General features: G+C 38.6%; 1 protein-coding gene and 1 long non-coding RNA gene across 9 annotated transcripts in view; one reads left to right on the top strand and one right to left on the bottom strand.

Annotated features, from left to right (window-relative positions):
- Nucleotides 1-18,422, top strand: part of LOC125325957 — a 116,029-nt gene that overhangs the window by 19,459 nt on the left and 78,148 nt on the right. The window lies entirely within an intron of this gene.
- Nucleotides 1-18,422, bottom strand: part of PDE5A (phosphodiesterase 5A) — a 104,553-nt gene that overhangs the window by 11,425 nt on the left and 74,706 nt on the right. For 7 of the 8 annotated variants that reach the window (XM_048303641.1, XM_048303642.1, XM_048303639.1 and 4 more), the window contains 10 exons: nucleotides 18,275-18,364; nucleotides 16,923-17,060; nucleotides 16,390-16,457; nucleotides 13,723-13,831; nucleotides 11,893-11,977; nucleotides 8,907-9,082; nucleotides 7,455-7,514; nucleotides 4,173-4,319; nucleotides 2,603-2,728; nucleotides 1,267-1,361 (listed from right to left, as the gene is read on the bottom strand). In XM_048303641.1, coding sequence (XP_048159598.1) covers nucleotides 1,267-1,361; nucleotides 2,603-2,728; nucleotides 4,173-4,319; nucleotides 7,455-7,514; nucleotides 8,907-9,082; nucleotides 11,893-11,977; nucleotides 13,723-13,831; nucleotides 16,390-16,457; nucleotides 16,923-17,060; nucleotides 18,275-18,364 — 1,094 coding nt within the window. The remainder of the gene's footprint in view (nucleotides 1-1,266; nucleotides 1,362-2,602; nucleotides 2,729-4,172; nucleotides 4,320-7,454; nucleotides 7,515-8,906; nucleotides 9,083-11,892; nucleotides 11,978-13,722; nucleotides 13,832-16,389; nucleotides 16,458-16,922; nucleotides 17,061-18,274; nucleotides 18,365-18,422) is intronic. The other variant, XM_048303640.1, reaches the window with a different exon arrangement.

Here is an 18,422-nt window from a genome sequence, read left to right as displayed (position 1 = left end):
AATTTATTTTTAAATAAATAAAGCAAAAAATAGCTAACTAGTTCAGATCACTGCAAGGCTACACTTACTGCTGGAATCCTCTATTACCAAGCTAGAAAAAGGTTACTCTTTCAATTTTGTGGAGTTTGCTTTTTCTTTACCCATCAGTCAGTGTTACGCCAAACATATAAATCTGAAATTTCTGCTTCACGTTACTGATCTTCTACCTTTCAGTATTCTGTGCCACAAACAAGCTTTTCCTTCCCTCCTATCTAACTTTAACACATAGTGAGAATAGCAGACCACTTCTTCACAGGTCACTTCAAAACCATTCTCCAGCTCTACCAGAAAAAGATACAAGCACACATTTCTGGATATCTTTTCCCCATCTCTGGTCAGACCAGGACACACTGCTGTATCACGGGAATCACATTAAACCATGCTTTAACTCAACCGAAGACTTGTATTTTGTTATTTGAAGTGATACCAAATTCACTGGATTGGGCAGATTCGAAACTACTAATAAATTTTAAAAAACCCAGTATCTTTAGATAAAAATTAAAATATGGGGAAATTTTAGACTTGTTCAGTTACTTCATTTTGATAACTTCAAACAAAAATATTTTGTTTAGTAAAAATATTTTTTCAATGTTTTAAACATATTTTGTGTCTTTTCATTGTAAAGGCTTTTCTGTAATTCCAGGTTGGATCAAAGTTAGAGGGTACAAATAATCCCAAATCAATGCAAAGCAGCCATACATTTTTAATGTGATTTTAACCATGTAACTTATTCTAAACAGCTTAGAATTCTGGAAAAATGTGTCTAAGCCACGAGTAAAACAATCTGAGTTCAAAATGGTGGGGAGACACCTCTGTATCAGAGGGCTGCACATCTCAGTGCTGTGTTGGCCCGGACAAGACAGGGAACAGCTGGGTTAGGCAGGGAGCGATCTCAAAAGCTGCACAAGCTGTCCCTTGGAAGCTGTGGCCTTCTGCTGTCATTTTATGGGAAACGGGGGAGGGGACTTTGGGAATGGGAGCAGGAGGACATGTCCCTGCACAGCAAAGAATTCACTTCATCTGCCATCGTAGTTAGTCAGCAACTGAGTCTGTGCATCTTTGCTTGGGACTTGTGAATGGTTCTGCCTGTTCTTGCACTTTCTGCTTGGTAAAAACCAGCTCCTTTGCACAGCCCCACCTCATCAAAGCAATCAGGTTGTACCTAATTTAGCTCTGTGCTTGTTTTTGTTCACTCACTTGTTTTTGACTTCTCTCAAACCCACTTACCTTTGTATGTAAGAGTTGTTCACTCCCCTGTGATCCAGATCATGGCTCAGAGTTGCTATCAGCAAAGCCAGTGTTTCTAAGTCAGTCAGTTTGCTCTGTAAGCAAAGAGTAATGCCAGAAGTGAGTTGGGGATTTATTTTGTACAATGTGTTTTACAGCTGCTTTCTAAATAATGAAAGCTGTTCTTAGTACAGTCAAAAGACAACTCAGTTTGGAAATGATTGATTTTATGTTTCTCCCAGGAAGATGTGTCTCCCAATGCTTGCCTTTCCCCTCAAACTAGAAAAAAATTGAGTTATGTTCAGTGCTGTTCAGACTCCAGAATCTAGGACATGAGAATTAGCAGGGAGAGAATCCAGTGTAGTTAAGAATAAACAATTTATGGAAATTGCAGTGGAGACTGTCAGGATTCCAAAAATAGCAGGCAAACTATCAGGATCATCAGAGATTGCTCGACCGCACACTGAGCAAAACTACCATGTCCATTCCAACAGAGAAGGAAGATGGATGTCCTTCCCTTGGTCTCTTTCAGCACCTTTTGTCATTTTCATTAGTGAGACAAAGATTTGAGAGGAAAGAAACGTCTCTTCCTCATTGCTATTGGGTTTTGGCCAACAAAGGGGATTTATTTATGCTCTCAGAAGTGCTTACTCTAAAGCAGTGCAAACCAACTAGTAACAACTGTCTGTAATCAAACTGAACAAGCACGTTTATTCAGAATGAACAGAAACATTCTGTTTCCTACAAGAATATAAAAACAAAACCTAAAGACATGTTTTGAAAGAATGTAGAATCAATATCTTACTTGAGGATCATCTAGCTCTGATCAGAATGATTAGGTTGTTTTTTAAATTAATAGGTGTCTTTTTAAGTGGAAGGTTAAAAATTTGTTCAAAAGCATTGGAATAAACATTTAAGTATTTATTTCTATATTTTTATGTTCTGTTGTTTATCTAAAGCGGTACTCATTTCTGCATTTCATCTTTTGTTGAATATTTTAAGGAAACATCCTGAAAATGGGTTAGGCTTTTCTTCTCCACATTTTTGACTTGCTTGTAGCACAAACATTAACTTTGCAAAAGGTCATAACAGTGTACATGCCTTATTTGAGATATTCCCAATCAGGAACATCCAGATAACCATTTCCAGAGGATTTAACTGAAAGGGGGTACAAAACAACATGGGAGCAGTCTCACAAACCAAGCCCTCATAGCCAGAACTCTTCAGCAGAAGATTCCACTGGCAATACCATAGAATCATGAACATCTTACTAACGTGACAATCAGAGCTGTGCATTATTAGAGAATTTGTCTTAATAGAGGAACTGAAAATGTACCTGAATTTTCCCAGATTTCAGAGCAGCAAACATACACTGTGCTGTGTTAAAGGCGTGTCTCCAATTGTGATAAGCAACATTCTTCCGATAATTTTTCTTCACACTTAAAATCCATCTGCAGAGAACCTTTAAGAAATAGCATCACATAGATGTGTTTTCATAAGAAGAACAGACTTCTAATACATTCAAACTTTCTTAATCCCACTTGGAAACTCTTCTACTGAAAAAAAAATCCATTTAACTCAACTTGTAACTGTGAACGTAGATAAGAACAGGCTTACAACCACTAGTGCAGCTTCTCATTGAGTATTTAATACTTGTGGGTTTGGGTTTTATTGCTAATAGCTACATGTCAATGTCAGAAGCAGTGCTGTTAATTCAGAAACTGAGGTATGTTGAGCTAACTGGGAGAGAAAAATCCTTGTTTATAATGACATATTTGATAGAGAAAATTTATTTGGTTAGTTATTGAATCCTCTTAAGAGCTGTTTTGAAAATTAACAGGCAGCTTTTCCCTCCTATCTGCTTGTCAAAATCCAAGTGGAATTGGACTTTGGAAAGCAAGTAAGTATGATAGAAAGATTATTATACTGCTAGGTAGTTTCTTTTTTGTGCAGGAGGAAAGCATGTCTTGGACGTTTTACTCAACAGTATTAGAAACTGTGGGTTATAATTATATATACATACACATACATATACACATTTTTCCTGCCTTTTTGTGTTGTACAGAAGTGACAGGTATGAAGGTCAGGTAGTAATTTGATGTGGGGACATATTCCTTAAGGTTGTTGACCTTACTACAGAGGTGAAGCGAAATACTGGAATATTCAAGAGATCAGACTAGGTATTACTGTACTCCTTTTGGCCCTTGAACACTGCTAATCTAAATTGGTCTATAAACCGCTGATCTAGAAAATAAATACATGTTTTCTTTAACTAATGGGTTTGCCCATGAAGCTCTACAAATTAATCTTGCATTTTGATATGAATTTTGATGGTTTTGTTGAAAAGGTTATAAAGCAAAATTAAAGTATTTAAAAATGAAGGTTTCTACAAATAGATATTGTGTGCACTGAGGGGAAGAGGCTGAAGAGATTTTCTGTTTTACCTGTCTTGATCACCTCTGACAGATGTATTGCTAGAAACCTTCAGGGAAATTCCCACAGCCCACCTAAATTATCTGTTTCAGTCTTTCCTATCTCTGTAACTATAAAGTTCCCCCTAATCTCTAATCTATTCTTTTGTAGGGAAAGACTAAGATAGTAACTACCTCTTATGGATATAGTGAACAATGTTACTGTCCTCTTTGTAAGAGTTTTTCACTTCCTGAGAAGTTGCTGTCCTCTCTCCCCTCAGTATTCTGTTTTCCCGTCCATTAATCATAGACTGTAAAATTATTAATCCTTCCAAACTGAGGACAGACCCCAATACTTCATACACCTTCCTAGTTTGCTAATTACTCTTTAATACAGATGTCCAGTTGTATTTACTGTGGGATCATTTCACTACTCTGAATTCCTAATAATTAAGCTGTCTCTTTCTGGGGAGCAGCATTTGGCAGCAACCATACCTCATGTTTCATTTGGAAATTTTGCACCAGGTTGAGGTCTGTGAACATTCGAATTGTGCACAGCGTTGTTTCAAAGTCTGACAGCTCAAAATCGCTGAAGTAGAAGTCAGTCAGGTTGAGAGTTTGTGCAGATGGCACTACAGCAGCCTGGAGAAGATGAGAGAACACAACTTAGCACTAGGGCAGAGAAAGCAGAACAAATACCTGCTTTTTCAACAGAGAAATTGAAAAGGAGACACTGAATTTTACCTTCACATGATACTGGAAACTGATGATTGCTTCTCATTTACTTCCCCTAGCCACTCTTGTTTACCTTATTACCTTGGATTTAACAAGCACTTTTCCATAGATCAAGAGAATAAGGATAGAATTACCTGGTCAGTCTGGTTATCTAAACCACCTGAGGCAATTGTAACCAAAAGTATTGATGATATTGGGAGAATGAGAAAACAAGGCAGTGGAGTTATATGCTTGTTTTTATGGATGTGCAGACAGCAAAATCTGTAACTGTTGACATTTTTCTAAAAATGGTGAGGAAAGAGATGTCAGTAAAACAGATTTGATAACCAAATCCACATTCAGCACGATGGGAGTCAACATGTCCACAGGCAGAGCTTTCTCAGGGCTAGAAACCTGAAAAATTACAGTTCATCTGTGATCAGTGATCTTTAAAACGCATGGTCAATGGTTTTGGTGCAGTTTGTGTATAACCATAAACCTTCAATGTGAAATTTGAAATTACAAGGTACACAATACCGCCCCCCTCCCCCGATTTTTAAATCTGATTTTTTAATTGTCAGTAATATTTACATGTATTACATCCCTTTTCTAGTTATAAAATACAGGGTATTTATATTGGTTGCCCTTCAAAATAGCGGTGTTGAGGTTATGCTAAGTCTTAAATTAACTCTTATACTAACAAAATAAGTGCCAAATCTTATACTACAGAACAAAATTTAGTATAATTTTCTGCAGTAGAATAAAAGGTGGGGTTCTCAGTGCTACTACTTTAGAGCTGTTACACCTCAATATGAGTGTGATCCGAAGAAAATCAGGTAACTCTGAAATGGTGAAGGAAATAAAACCTATGTGTTTATCTTCCTCTTTGTAATTCTAGAGGAAAACATTTCTCTAGTGTGGGCAGCTGTGTCCCAGGAGGCTGAGGAACTGAGAAGAAAGCATTTGTCCTAATCTACAATATTAGTACATGTAACATGCAAATCCACTGAACTATGACTGCCAGCCTCTGTTGCATGTAAGTTTGCTGTCCTGTGTCTTGCATGTCAGAATCAGGAAGTCACAGAAGATTATGAAAAAGAGTATTTACACAGGAAAAAAATGCACCATTCTTACATATTTCTTGTGCCAGTAATTTTGTGTCCGTCAGTTTGGATTCATGTGGTATTTCAGCTGTAAGCACACGAAAGGCCTGCATGTTCAGTGGTAAGTAATGCAACTGTTCAGCAAAGTTACTGACAATTTTGAAAAACTGCAACTGCAGACTGATTTTTCACAAGTAAAGGGGCTGGAAGGACACAGAAGGAGCTCAACATAACACCTCATGCTTCACTTCATTCATAATTTATCTTTCCTTGATTTCCTGCCTTATACAGCCACAACAGTAAGTTTCATTTCAGCTGAGACGTGAAAAACCTGCACTCTATAGCAGTTTGTAGCGTTGTTTAGCCAGATTAGGTATTTCCTTTTTCACTTACTGAAGCCACTAGAGCCTTCTGCCTCCTGTTTTACAGTATGAAAGTTCATCAGCTATTTTAATTTCAAGTTATTGAGCTATGGTTTCTGTAAATACATTGGCAGCAAAAATAAGGCTATGGAAAATGTGGGACCACTGTGTGACAACTACAAAGAGTTTTGCTTTGTTTCATCTGCTTTGGATGATAAAACACAGGTTGCAGACAGCATCCAGGCTCAAAGAAGGTGACATGCAATAGGACATTTCTTTAGTATTTGGAAAGGATGATTAAAGTAAAAAATTCGACTGCAGGCTATTCCATAAGGCAGATAATGAGTAGAATAGAATAGTGCCAGTTTGGAGAGCCCTGCTACCATCTTCTAGCCCAACTGCCCGTTAAGTATGTATTTTCAGATTATTTAGAAGCAAAACAGCAAAATGGTGTATCCAGAAAAAATTTTAAACTATTTTGGCCATCTTTATACAACAACATGAGTGCAAAAAGTAAAAACTAAAATAAAAATTTTGTGAGTGCAAATAAAAAGGCCTGTGCTTGTGCTCTGGTATCACCTTAGAGAGCAGTGGTTGACACAGGCCAGGATTGTGCTAGGAAGCTGTGGACAGTTAAGCCGTGCAGGTGGACACTGGTCCAGTTCTGGGTTTGCCGTGGCTCTGTTTCATTGAGCAGTAACGGTGCAACCACAAAGGTTTCATCACAAGCACTGAAGAGAAACCTTAGGAGAGGTGTTGCACTCTGATCTTGTCACTGGCTCTTTATTGATGAGCAGCAGTGTGGTAAGACTGAAGTTCAAAAATCTGTGGGGCACTGCTCCAGAAACACCCTTAGTCTTATGTTGCTTGGCCAGACCAGTCCCATGCTACCCAGCTCATGTTCCCCTATGCCTTCCTTCCTCTCCCTCCTTCCACTTGTTTTCGTGCAGCAGGGGTGATGCTATTTCTCTGGAATACCTGCTGACGACCTGGAGAAACTAAGCACATGCTGTGCTTTGAAATGCACTTGAAATCCTAGCTGTAGTTATTCCTTAGGCAGTGGCTTCTAAACACAGAATTAAACACGAGCAGAACAGGACACTTAACAGAACAGCAATGATAAAAAAATTGTAACAATCATTGCATTAAAAAATTCAATACAGAATTTTTACGTAAGGTCACAAAGCTGCACCCATACATGAGATGTTTGAAAGGTACCACAGCTGTTAAGATATACAGCATTCACACTTAGCTGCAGAATGGAGAGTTCTCAACATTTTGCTTCTGGAATACTTATCATTATGAGTTTGATACTGACATTGCACCAGCTGTGACTGTCTCAGACTCCTGAGAAAAATTAGTCAGCACAGGTCTGGTTCTCACAGTGCTCTGGCCAGCCTGTATCTCTTACTGTAAGCACTGTAGTATTTCCCTTTAATGTGATTCAGCGCAGGAGTCCATCAGTATAAGCTTCACTGTCATTTCTATTTCTGGAATGTGTGCTTCTGCCCCTTTAGGGATCACATCTGTGTACAGGACTGCTCTTGGCTGTTCTATTAAAGCATTATTTCTAAAGTAATAGTAAAAAATTCAATTACCACTGTTACCTGCAGCTCCCTCGTTTCCTCCTCAGCAGCAGAAGCGTGGTATGAGAGAACCTATGGGAAGAAAAAAGCAGCCCTTAGTACAAACAAGAGAGTGATGTGGTAACAAGGTACTTTTCCTAGAGCAGACTTTTGAGCATTTCTGCATTTGTTGATGAAATCTTCTGTCCATACAGCACCTGAGCCAGTTTTAGGGGGGCTCTCTGAATGCACATGGGGAGATACCTGCATCTTTTACAAATCTCCCACAGCACAGAATCTTCTAGAGATAATTAGGCCAAGAAAACATAAATAGTTTCTATACAAGAGCAATGAACTCTGATTTTCTCTTTGGAAAGTTTTCATGGCCCACTTTCAAAGACCAATAATACACGAAACATCTCTTATTACAAGCCTAATGTCATTGCCATTGTAATTCTTTCAGGACTTTATTCAGTCATAAAAGAAAGTTTTGCCCTAACAAACTTGGCACAAGAGTCTGAAAGACAATATATTCATTTTAAAAAAATAAGCTCATATTTTTTAGCTATTGAGAATGTATGACATGAAAATGTTATGGAGTTGGTTTTTTTTTTGTAAAGAACTCATCTTACATGCTAACCTATAATCTGGCTGGAACTGCTTATATTATCTATAGAAGTTTTATGGTAGGAGAGAGAATTGGTAATTTGCCATATAAGCAAATGATTTTGACAATAGTTTTACCAGCTTTTATTTATCATGACCTAATACAGGTTTATTTGAGAACTGTAATGTTTCTTTTAGAAGCTACAGGGCACATAATCCCATTTTAGGAGCTCTGCAAACACTCTGTTTACATAATGAATGTTAGGAGATCCAACAGCTACACATTTTTCACTTTCAGCTTCAAGTTATCACCTCTGAGTAATTCAGCTTCTCAGACTAAAGCCCTCTAAAAGCTGTGAAGCTTAACAGTAACCAATTCAAAGGCTGGGACCAGATGATGTTCATCTTGATACGGTTTGATGGAGTCTGAGGAAATTGGTGAAAACCTACAATAATGCTGCTGTTACTCCTCACACTGGTTTGTCTAAAGGACTGAGCCAAAATCATCACAAAAACCCTCAGTCAAGAAAAGGATGTCCCTTAATCTGCCAAACTGTTTCCTCTTCCTACGCGACAGAACGCACCCACTGTGCTGCCAGTGTGCAGCCTCATGGAGAGGAGAAGACGCCTCCAGCTCCCCACTAAATCTCAGGAGTGAAGTTAAGACACAATACCAAATTAAAGAGCCTGCTGGCAGAGTCAGAAACAAGCAGAACATTCCTGAGCAACTCAACAGCCCAAATGCTGCTCTCCTGAGGGACAACAATCTTTGTTCAGTGTCCCTGTGAGTAGCTGCATTAATGTGCAGAACAGACAGGGTCTGGGGCATATTAGGGTCTGTTTGGGGCTAATTAAGGACCACCAAGATTTTGGGCTCACCTCTAATGTCACCATCTGTTTGGCCATGGCTCTTTCTACAGCTTCGTACATCTGTGTGTTCTGGATCCCCAGGCCACAAAAGATGACGAATGCTTCCAGGAACTCCTCATCATTTCTGTTGAAAGCCTTGATTTTTCCTGAGTTTTCTTCCATCTTATTCACAAGCTGGCAAACCCCTATGTCAGGACACAGAAATGAAAAGTAATACTGCCAACATATCACCTATTGTATCATCAGGAATTAAGTTTAGGACAGATTAGCCTACAGTATAAACCACCAACATACGTAAGTGACACATAGGAATGCTGTAGGATTTTCTTCCCCCCCCCCCTCCAAGTGTAATTTCAATGTATTATAAAAAAAAGTTAAAATATTATATATAGGTAGTAAATTCAAAAGTAGTTATTAGGATTTATAAACCAAAAACTTAGGGCTTTAGAGACTTGATTATCCTGTGAAATTCTAGGGTCGTTTTCATCCTAACTTTCATTATTAATAGTATTCTAGATTGATTTAATCCCTAAAGACAATTTGTCCTTTGGAGGCTAATTAAATTTTTGCAACCATGCCAAAAGAACATTTATGAAAGTCAGAACAGTGGTACACAGAGTTTTTGCTTCCTTATTTGAGCCAGTACTAGGATTTTTTTCGAGTAAATGAACTAAACAGGGAGTACCCCAAGTTGAGGTTCAAAGCTGAAGTACACTCGCCCATTCTATGAGGATGTGCTTGAACTACAGCCTCTTCCAAACATGACTGAACTCCTTGAAAAGCATCTGACTGAATTCAGCTTGTTAGGTTCAGACTTGCTGATATTTACATTTGTTTATTTTTTGTTAAAAATTTCTGGCCTTTTCTGTGCATGTTGTTGAAGAAGTCTGATGGGTAACTTCTACCACACCTTGCTGCAGCTTAAATCCCTGACACCATTGTGAGCAGTGGGGAATTCAGACATACACCTCCCCTTAGTTTTACCTGGTAAGAAATCAGAGTATTAATTAAAGCAGCTGAATTATAAGAATATGTTGTCTTTGGCCAAAACTGCTTTGAGGGTGAGTACTGTCTTAGGGGAGCCCAAATGTTTTCTCACTCCCATGAGCATAAAGGCTGCATTTTCCTGGCCAAGTGCCAAGATATCCCAGCTGCAAATTAAAAATTCTGAAAAAATTTACCACATGTGCATCTTCCCTATTACAGTAGATAATAAAACTGAGGGAAAGAATGCATCAGCCACATATGCAACTGTGGTTTTAGAATAACGTTGGCCTCACAAGTAGAAGTTTTAATGTCTGGAGACAATGTAACACTGTCCTGTTTCCAAACAATATTCTGTTTGGGGAACTTAGTATCAAGAATCTCCTCTAAAGAGATCAGTAAGATCACTATAGCTGTAGCTGTAAAGTGTTGTGGAAGGGATTGGGGTATCTGAATATTGCAAACAGGATTCTGAACCTTTATGGAATGAGATGGAAAGGAATGGAACATTGAATCACAGTAAAAAATATAGTCCCATCAAAAAAGGATTCATTCACATAAGGAACAAGATTAACTTTCCCTGGAAAAAAAGAAGCTGACTTTCAAAACTCTTTAGGAAACTCCTGTGAAACTGACTTTTAGATATCTGTTTAGTACAGTTTATGACATTATAATTATTTCCATAGCAACTGTGATGTAATGAACACAAGATTAAGACCCAACAGTGAATATGCCACAAAAGTTAAATTAATTCTTAAAAGACACAGTGTTTGCACATAAATGTGTCTTTAAAAATAGAGAACTGCAGTGAATATACTGTGTATTACTTAAGGCTCTTTAACCTCTTTCAAAAACTTCCCCAAAGCACTGAGAGGTCCATTGATTACAAATAAAGGAATTCTAAAGTCTTTCATTGGGACATAGTTAGAAAATCACAGCAAGATTCTGTAAGGCTTTTACCTCATACCTGAGAAATGTACAAGTCAGGAGAATAAAGTTCTTTTCATCTTTCTTGCTAGTACGATTTGCTTGGGTTTGATGTGGACAGTTTTTCCCACCCCCATACCACTTCCCAAATTCTGGTTTGGGGTATCCTAATCTTAAAAATAATTTTAAAAAGAAACCAGACATAATAATAGTCATACATGCTATGTAGTGTTGTAAAGGAACTTCTGGGTACTGTCCCAAAGACAACTTCTTAACCTTGCCCTATTAAAAAACTGAACATGAGGCAGCTGTGAAGCCATAAAAGACTTCAAAGACATTTCCCAATGAGAATGACTCAGATTTGAAAAGCCCACCTAAATGGGTGGCCTGACTGAAAGTTTCAGTTTGAACTTTAATAGAAAAAACCCCAATCAGATGCCACTGTTTTATCAATAGCTCACAGCATGGTGAAATATCTCTAATTAAAGCTCCACAGTTCAGTCCTCATCTTGGTCTTCTAGGGTTTGTTGGAATATTTAAATAAAGTAATAAAAGAACTTGTGAAAGAAGCTAATAGCAAAACAAATTTCAGGGAACTCCATTAGATAAAGATGAGGTTTTTCTTTCTGCTTCAGATGTTAAAAAAAAAAAAAATCTGTCTTCACAAAAAAGAGATCTCATATTTACTCTATAAATTGGGCCATGCTGTTTTGCTATCTTTCTCAAAGAAAATTATTTGAAGACCATTAAAAAGGCATTCTTGGAACTCTTAATATTTACTTGCCAAATTTTGTAAAGCTGGTGAAATTGGATTCATGCTCCTATCTAAGAATCAGTATATTTTATTTTCTCTTTGCTTGTGGGACTTACTGATGCCAGGAACGAAGGTTGACACTCATTCTACTCTTTGGCAGCTTATTAGGTGAGCAATTTATATTCAAGGTTGCAGTAGACTTATTAGTTGAAAACATGATAATTAAGGATCTTCTCTCCTGGCTTGAGATTGCATGTTGCTGTGGTTCTACTGTGGAGCACATGAATTTACCTATGAAATGTATAACATTATTTTTGTAAAGATACCTACCTATCACTTTATTCTTTTTCCCATTTTTTATTGGTGTACACAGCAAACTCTTTATGTTCTGACTTACGTTTTCTGCATTGTCACTCTGTTAAACAAACAGAAAAACAGAGTTACCAGTTTTAAAGGCCGCTGTTCAGGTGGCTGAAGTGAAAAAGCTGTAGAGCTGGGCTCCACAACTACTCTTGGCTTACATCCTCCTTCAAAAAACAACCATGTGATCAACGAGTTTGCATACATACAAGAGGCAGGAAAACTACTACAGCTAGGTCAGCATTCTGCATTCTTCCCAAGACTTTGCAGCATGTCTCATGCTCCAAGAGAAGGAGGTTGAATTTATTTGGGGAGTGGAAGGATAGAACAAAATGATAATGCCTCCTTTTCAAACACCTGGGGAGAAAAGGCCAAAGCTCTGCTCTGGCTGCTCCAGGAATAACGTGGCAGTTGTTGAGAAGTACATTTGGTCCGATCTCTAACTGTATGTGACACCAAAAAAAATGGGCACACACTAATAATTCTGACCAAAAGGTTATCTTTTTTTTTTTTTATATTGTTGCTCTGTGCTCTGGTGCTGTGCAAGGACTGTAGAGAGTATCTTGGCAGGATTTTCATGAGGCGAGTAAGCGTGCTGTTGAATGTCCTCCAAAGACAGAGGCAAGCCAAGGTTTCCAGGGCACCGGCAACACCTGGGATTTCCCTCACGTCAGGGTGCATCAGCTTTTAAAACATTTATGCTACAGCCCTGCCTTGCCCTGCTCCTAGGCAGTAGTGCAAGTGCAGTCTCTGTGTTGCTGAAAAACATTATCCAGAATTCCTTCTAAAAGCACTGTTACTTTCCTTTTATATGTTTCCTCTATATGCATAAGGTGTATTCCCAGGAAAAAACAAAAAAAAAAAATCAAAGTAACTCTAACCCTACTGAACAGCCTGTTTCAGACAAACAGTTGTTTGGATGAATCTCAAGATATTAATTTTATTTTTAAATGTTTTCAAAATCATCACCTCTTTCTTTATTAATCTGTACAGTATATCCATCAGATTCTGCCTGTACTTCCACAGTCCTGCAGTTAAGACAGGGTTAGTCCGAGAACTCAATTCCTGTGTTGCTCTGTCCCTTACAGAAACCCACTCCAGCACATCTAAGAAACCTTGCACAGGAAAAATAAGGGAAACAACACAGCTCCCCACCATGAGCCTGCCCCTTCTCTCCACTTACTGGAACAATCACACTGAGCACTGTCTTTTCTGAGACTTTTGTTGTGTATCACAAAGCAAATTTTGGCAAAAAGCTATCTGCTGACAATAGTAGCTCTTCTCCCTCTCATTACTCTCTCGTCAACACACTTAAACATAATAGTAAGAACAGATATCTGTCTAATTTCTGCATTGAAAATACAGGAAAATATATAATTTAAAGTTTGCTTTTTGTTGATGATGACCATAAAGGCAACCTGACTGGAAACCAAGCCTAGCCAAGTGACCTTCCCTCCTCAGTCTCCAGAATCCCTGTGCTCAGTCATCCACCACACCACCAGCTCACACTTGAGGAAGCGTGAAGCAAAAGCTCCCAAAGAAAAGTGAAGTTGATCCATCTCCACTACAGCAAAGAACTTGCAATTATAACATTAATCTTTGCCAGAACAAGGAAGGAAAGCAAAGGATAAAAGGGAAGGAACTTCTGAGAGCCTCCTAACACTCACTGTGTGTTTGCACCATTTTAACTGGGGACACTACCCTGGCAGAAATAATAAGGGTAAAGCAAAAAAGGTTTGAAAGGTAAACAGGAAAACATTTTCCATTTCTGAATTTCAAACCTAAGCTTATTTGACTTACCGTCCATGGAAATCTTCTGTCTTTGCAGACATCTGGGATGTTGAGTGGCTCCATCGTATTCTTGACATACTGAGCATACATGTAATTGATTTTGTTTGTGTCATAGTCCCTGAAGGATACAACATTATTATTATGTGCTTAGCACAAAAGTGAGTCATTTCATTATGCCAGGCAGGTAATAGTAGTATCCTTCTCATATCAGAAAAGGATATACAGATACAACATGGAGTTCAAATCCTGTATCCTAATCCAGCTGTCATCACAAAACTGCAGCATGGATTGGCGCATGCTTTCCACCATTTCTTTAATGTTCAACAGCATTAACACTGAACTTCAAACTGAAGAAATAAACAATTCCCTACAGTTTACACAGATGAAGGATAAAGAATGAACAGCTGGGTTTATATTGAAATAAATAGAACTATTTGAAAACAAACTGCATTCACAAATCTGATACTCTTGAAAAACCAATACTGGGTGAAATTCACATATTAGTTCAAGAGAGTGCAGCAGGTATCACTTGTGAATTTTCTGCTTCTAAGTTAATTTCAAATTTGTTCTAAAAGTGAAGGGACAATCAGTCACATGGAGGTTCTGTTATTGAAATAGAACTGTCTATACCAAATCAGGACATAAAGTATCTTTACAGAATCAATCATCTCCACTGTTTTAGCCACAATTTATTTAAGGTATTTTAATTCTCTTAGACCCTTTGCCTGCCTTGGAGAAGGACATATGTCTTAATTATAAACCTATTCCCATCAAGCTCCTGTAGTTTCCCTCCAACATTTGACTTTACTTTTGTTAACCTCCTGGTGTAAGGATGTTCCTGTGGAAGGTATCTTTTCAGCTTTATACCGGCTAGCACTTGTATTTCAATGCCTTAGAAAGCCTCGAGCAGCCTTGAGAGGTAGCAAGGGCGATCTAGCACTTTAGTAGCTCTAGAATCGGTACCTGAATCAGCTGCAGAGCAAATACCATCAGCAGAAGCAAAGAGGGAGAAATATAGCTCCCTGCTCGCTCAATTCCCTGCAGTTAGAAGCTTTCAAATGAGACAGACAACCAGAGATGTTCACAGGAAAGTCGCTGAGCTGGGAGAGAGAGAGCGTTTGCCTCCCCTCGCCCATCTTTATTAGGAGAAGGGGAAAGGGGAGGACTGGGGGCGGACCCAGGGTGAGCGGCCAGTCACACACTGCTAAAGAGTCTGAGTTACATTTGGCTTTGCCCGCGCTTGGAACAAAGGAGCTCGGAGCACATGTCTTTGGGAGGGAGGAGGGGAAGCTCGGAACAGGCAGCAACATGTTCCAGGACTGGAGGAGAGGAATTATTCTTTCATTATTTCACACATACAAGGCAATGCCCCACAATTCTGAAAAACAGTCTGATTTGGGGATTGATTCAGTGCCCTTGATTCCATAACAAGCCTGAAATTTTATATTATGTAAAATAATACTTCCCATCTAATCCATGTCATCATATTTCTGCTCTTGCCTGAAATTGTGCCCTTCAAGCATAGCAGAAGTTGTAAGTTCAATGGTTGACGCACAGTGCAGTCCTTGGCATATAATTGTGCTGTCTTATGAAGAAGGGTCTGATAGGCAAGTAAGCCTCCAAGATTTCTCTCGCTTATCAGTTATGAGAAATAATTTCCTGGTGGCCCATGCAAGCAGTTAATAACATTTTGAGTCCATTAACTAGCAACCATAAAAGGGCTAATGAGGAGGAAGGCTTCATTCTTACAGAGTAGAAGAGGACTAAAAAAGAATTTTCTTTTACATCCTGTGATCCTGTCGGGCTGTTGTACAGCCGTACTTTCTGGTTGAACAGTGTCTAAAACTGTAGCACAGCTCAACAGCTTTTAGTTGCTCAAGTCACACACTTTGGACATCATTTTCTAATATATGGAATTAAACTTAGTATAATAAATATTTACTGCAAAACAACATCAAAGGGGGTCAGAAAATCTGTTTCCTCCCTGCACAAAATATCCCTGGTAGAGCATTTTATATACAACTGTGTTTCTTTCTGACAGTATTTGAAACAACTGTTTTTGATGACAGAGACAGTAATTTTCAAACTTCAATACACAATTCAGGCTAACTTTGGGAACTATTTTATCTGTGTATTTTAATTCAGCTGTTTTTCTCTTTTTTTTACTCCCAGTTGAACTCCTTAGTGGTTTCCCAAAGATGAGTGAGTTAGAACTTTAGGACTTTAGTCTCAATTTAGTCAGACATTTCCTTGAGTCATCTTCCTTATCTGTGAGATGAAGATCACGATTAAAATAATTGATTAAAAGCATTATTTTGGTTAGTATCTCCTAATTTGCATATGTCTCCTCTACAACAGTCATCCACGCTGATTTCTTTGAGATCAGTTTTAGAGCAGCTCATCTGTACATCTCCATATCTTAGCCTTGAAAATACCAATATGTTCTTAGACTGGCAAAGCGAAGAGATCAAGCCCTACTCCTGTTCTGTTCAGTGGGACCTTTTTAAGGCAAGAGAGTTGGTCTATGCCCACTTCAGGGGAAAACCTGCTCTATAAAAGTAGCAGTAATACATGGGATCCAGTTGAAATAAGTCTGTTACTATGAAAAGAATATTAAAAGCATAGTTTCTTCAGCATTCTCCTGGGATGAACAGAAGCCTGAATTAATTGGTTTACCTCTTGAGATTTTCAGCTGAATCTTCTAATTCCTCAGATTCCATGTGAAAGACACTAGAAAATGTATCCTGGAATACCAAGAGGATGTTTGAATACGCAGGTCTGTAAGGTTGTCATTATTTAGACTAGTATTATTCATTAAACCCTTGCTGCACTTATCGAGACATTCTGTACTAAAGACAAGTGTAAAATTATTTTGCTTCATTTCACATCTATCATCAAGCATACTGGATCCTACCATAAAGATATCTTTTGATAGAACTTTAAATATCACTGAAGTGTTTTGAATCTCTACCAGTGACCCAGAGAAGAAATGCCAGTATTTCTGAGTGGTGCCAAATTTATATGTCAGCACAGAAATTCTTTAATTACACAAAGGCCAAAACCTCTCATGTCAACACCCAACCTGAGCAGATGCCATGAAAGAAAAGACCAAGGTTGAAAAGACAACAGAACATATGAGAATGGAGGGAAGCCCACCCCACTCCCAGGGAATGGACACTTCTGCTTTCAGACAAAATAAACATACTCACAGGACAGTCTTCATCCACTATGAAGATGGTACACCTCTGCACCTGCATGAAAGATATTATAGTGGCTGCTATCTTCTTCAGGATTACTTCCAAAGACTGCTGCTCTTCAAAAATCAGGCTGGCAAGGTCAAGAAGCACCTGAAGAAAAGATCATTTGTGAGGGTTTGACTAATCGTGATTTATGCAGTAATTATCATTACTAATGTCTTTGAGTCTTGTGCTCTCCCCTGAGTCAGGGACGCCCATGTTTTATGTCTGTGACCAAAAGCAGATTTTGGCTCTCACACAGATTGCAAGGTAACAGTCAATACTAGCCAATTTGACACTTTTTGTGGAAGAATTAAATAGCACAGTTAGCTGTCTGATGTTTTCGGTCAGAGAGGCAGAAGAGATTTAGGCATTAATAGGTCAAATGAAACCTTAGAAATCCAGACAATACAGTTACTTGTCCACAGGAAACCTATTTTCCTATGGTTCATGTGTGCCTTCTCAAACCAGTGTTATTTACATTTTTTAAAGACTTCTGACACAATTATTCTCTGGTGTAATTCTAACAGATCCTAATGAACTCATGTGGTGAAAACATCATACAGTCTGCTGTATTTCGAAGCTGCTGTTGAAGGCCTTAGCTGCTCAGATGTGCTCTTTTTTTTTTTCCTCACAAGAAACATGAAGGCAACTTAATAAATTATCCAAATTTGTACCAATTTGCCAACACTGATAATCACTTGGAAACTCAGACCTACCGGAAAAGAATTTAAAACAACTGCTGTCTAGTCTTTTCTCCAAAACATTATCACATCATATAGGTCAGGCATATTCAGCCATAAAGGCCATGGCATTAATAACCCACCATTACAAAGTTGGTTCCAAAGCAGAGCTCTAGCAATCAGAAGGAAATTCACTTTTCCCTCTGATCATTACTGAAAATATGGTTGGTGACGGTTACAGTGGTAATAGCTGAAAAGAACAGTCCGCATGACCTCTGCTATTCCATAGGGATAATCCTGCGTGAAATTCCTGGAGAGTGACACCTCTGGTTGTTTAATACATATGGTGAACCACAGGATAACTTCAGGCAATATCAAGTATATTAACATGGAATGAATTTTCTGACATCTGGCTTTACCTGCTTCCCCACGACAGGCCATTTCTCACAGCCCAGGCTGGAATGTGCCCAGCCTCTTCCCAGTGCAGCTCCTGAGAGCTTTATCACAGACACACAGCATTCAGTTACAGGGATTAAAAGCAGCCAAGGAATAACTACCACATCAGAAACAGGAAGAGGAGGCACTGATCACTTGCAAACCCTCCTAATTTCTGCATCCCTGGGACAAACCTGTTGGCCATACCTGATTGCGCCTGTTCTCGAGCAGAGACGTCTCGTACAACTGAGCGTTGTGAAGAACAATTCCACAAAATGCCAAATATGCAGCAAAATCCTGGAGACAAATGAACATCAGCATCTCACAGAGATAATGTTCCACAGCATCTTAACTC

The sequence above is a fragment of the Corvus hawaiiensis genome, chromosome 5 (assembly GCF_020740725.1).
Source record: "Corvus hawaiiensis isolate bCorHaw1 chromosome 5, bCorHaw1.pri.cur, whole genome shotgun sequence".
Classification (NCBI taxonomy): Eukaryota; Metazoa; Chordata; class Aves; order Passeriformes; family Corvidae; genus Corvus; species Corvus hawaiiensis.
Note: the sequence above shows the minus strand (reverse complement) of the source record. Positions and strands in the feature narration are given on the sequence as shown.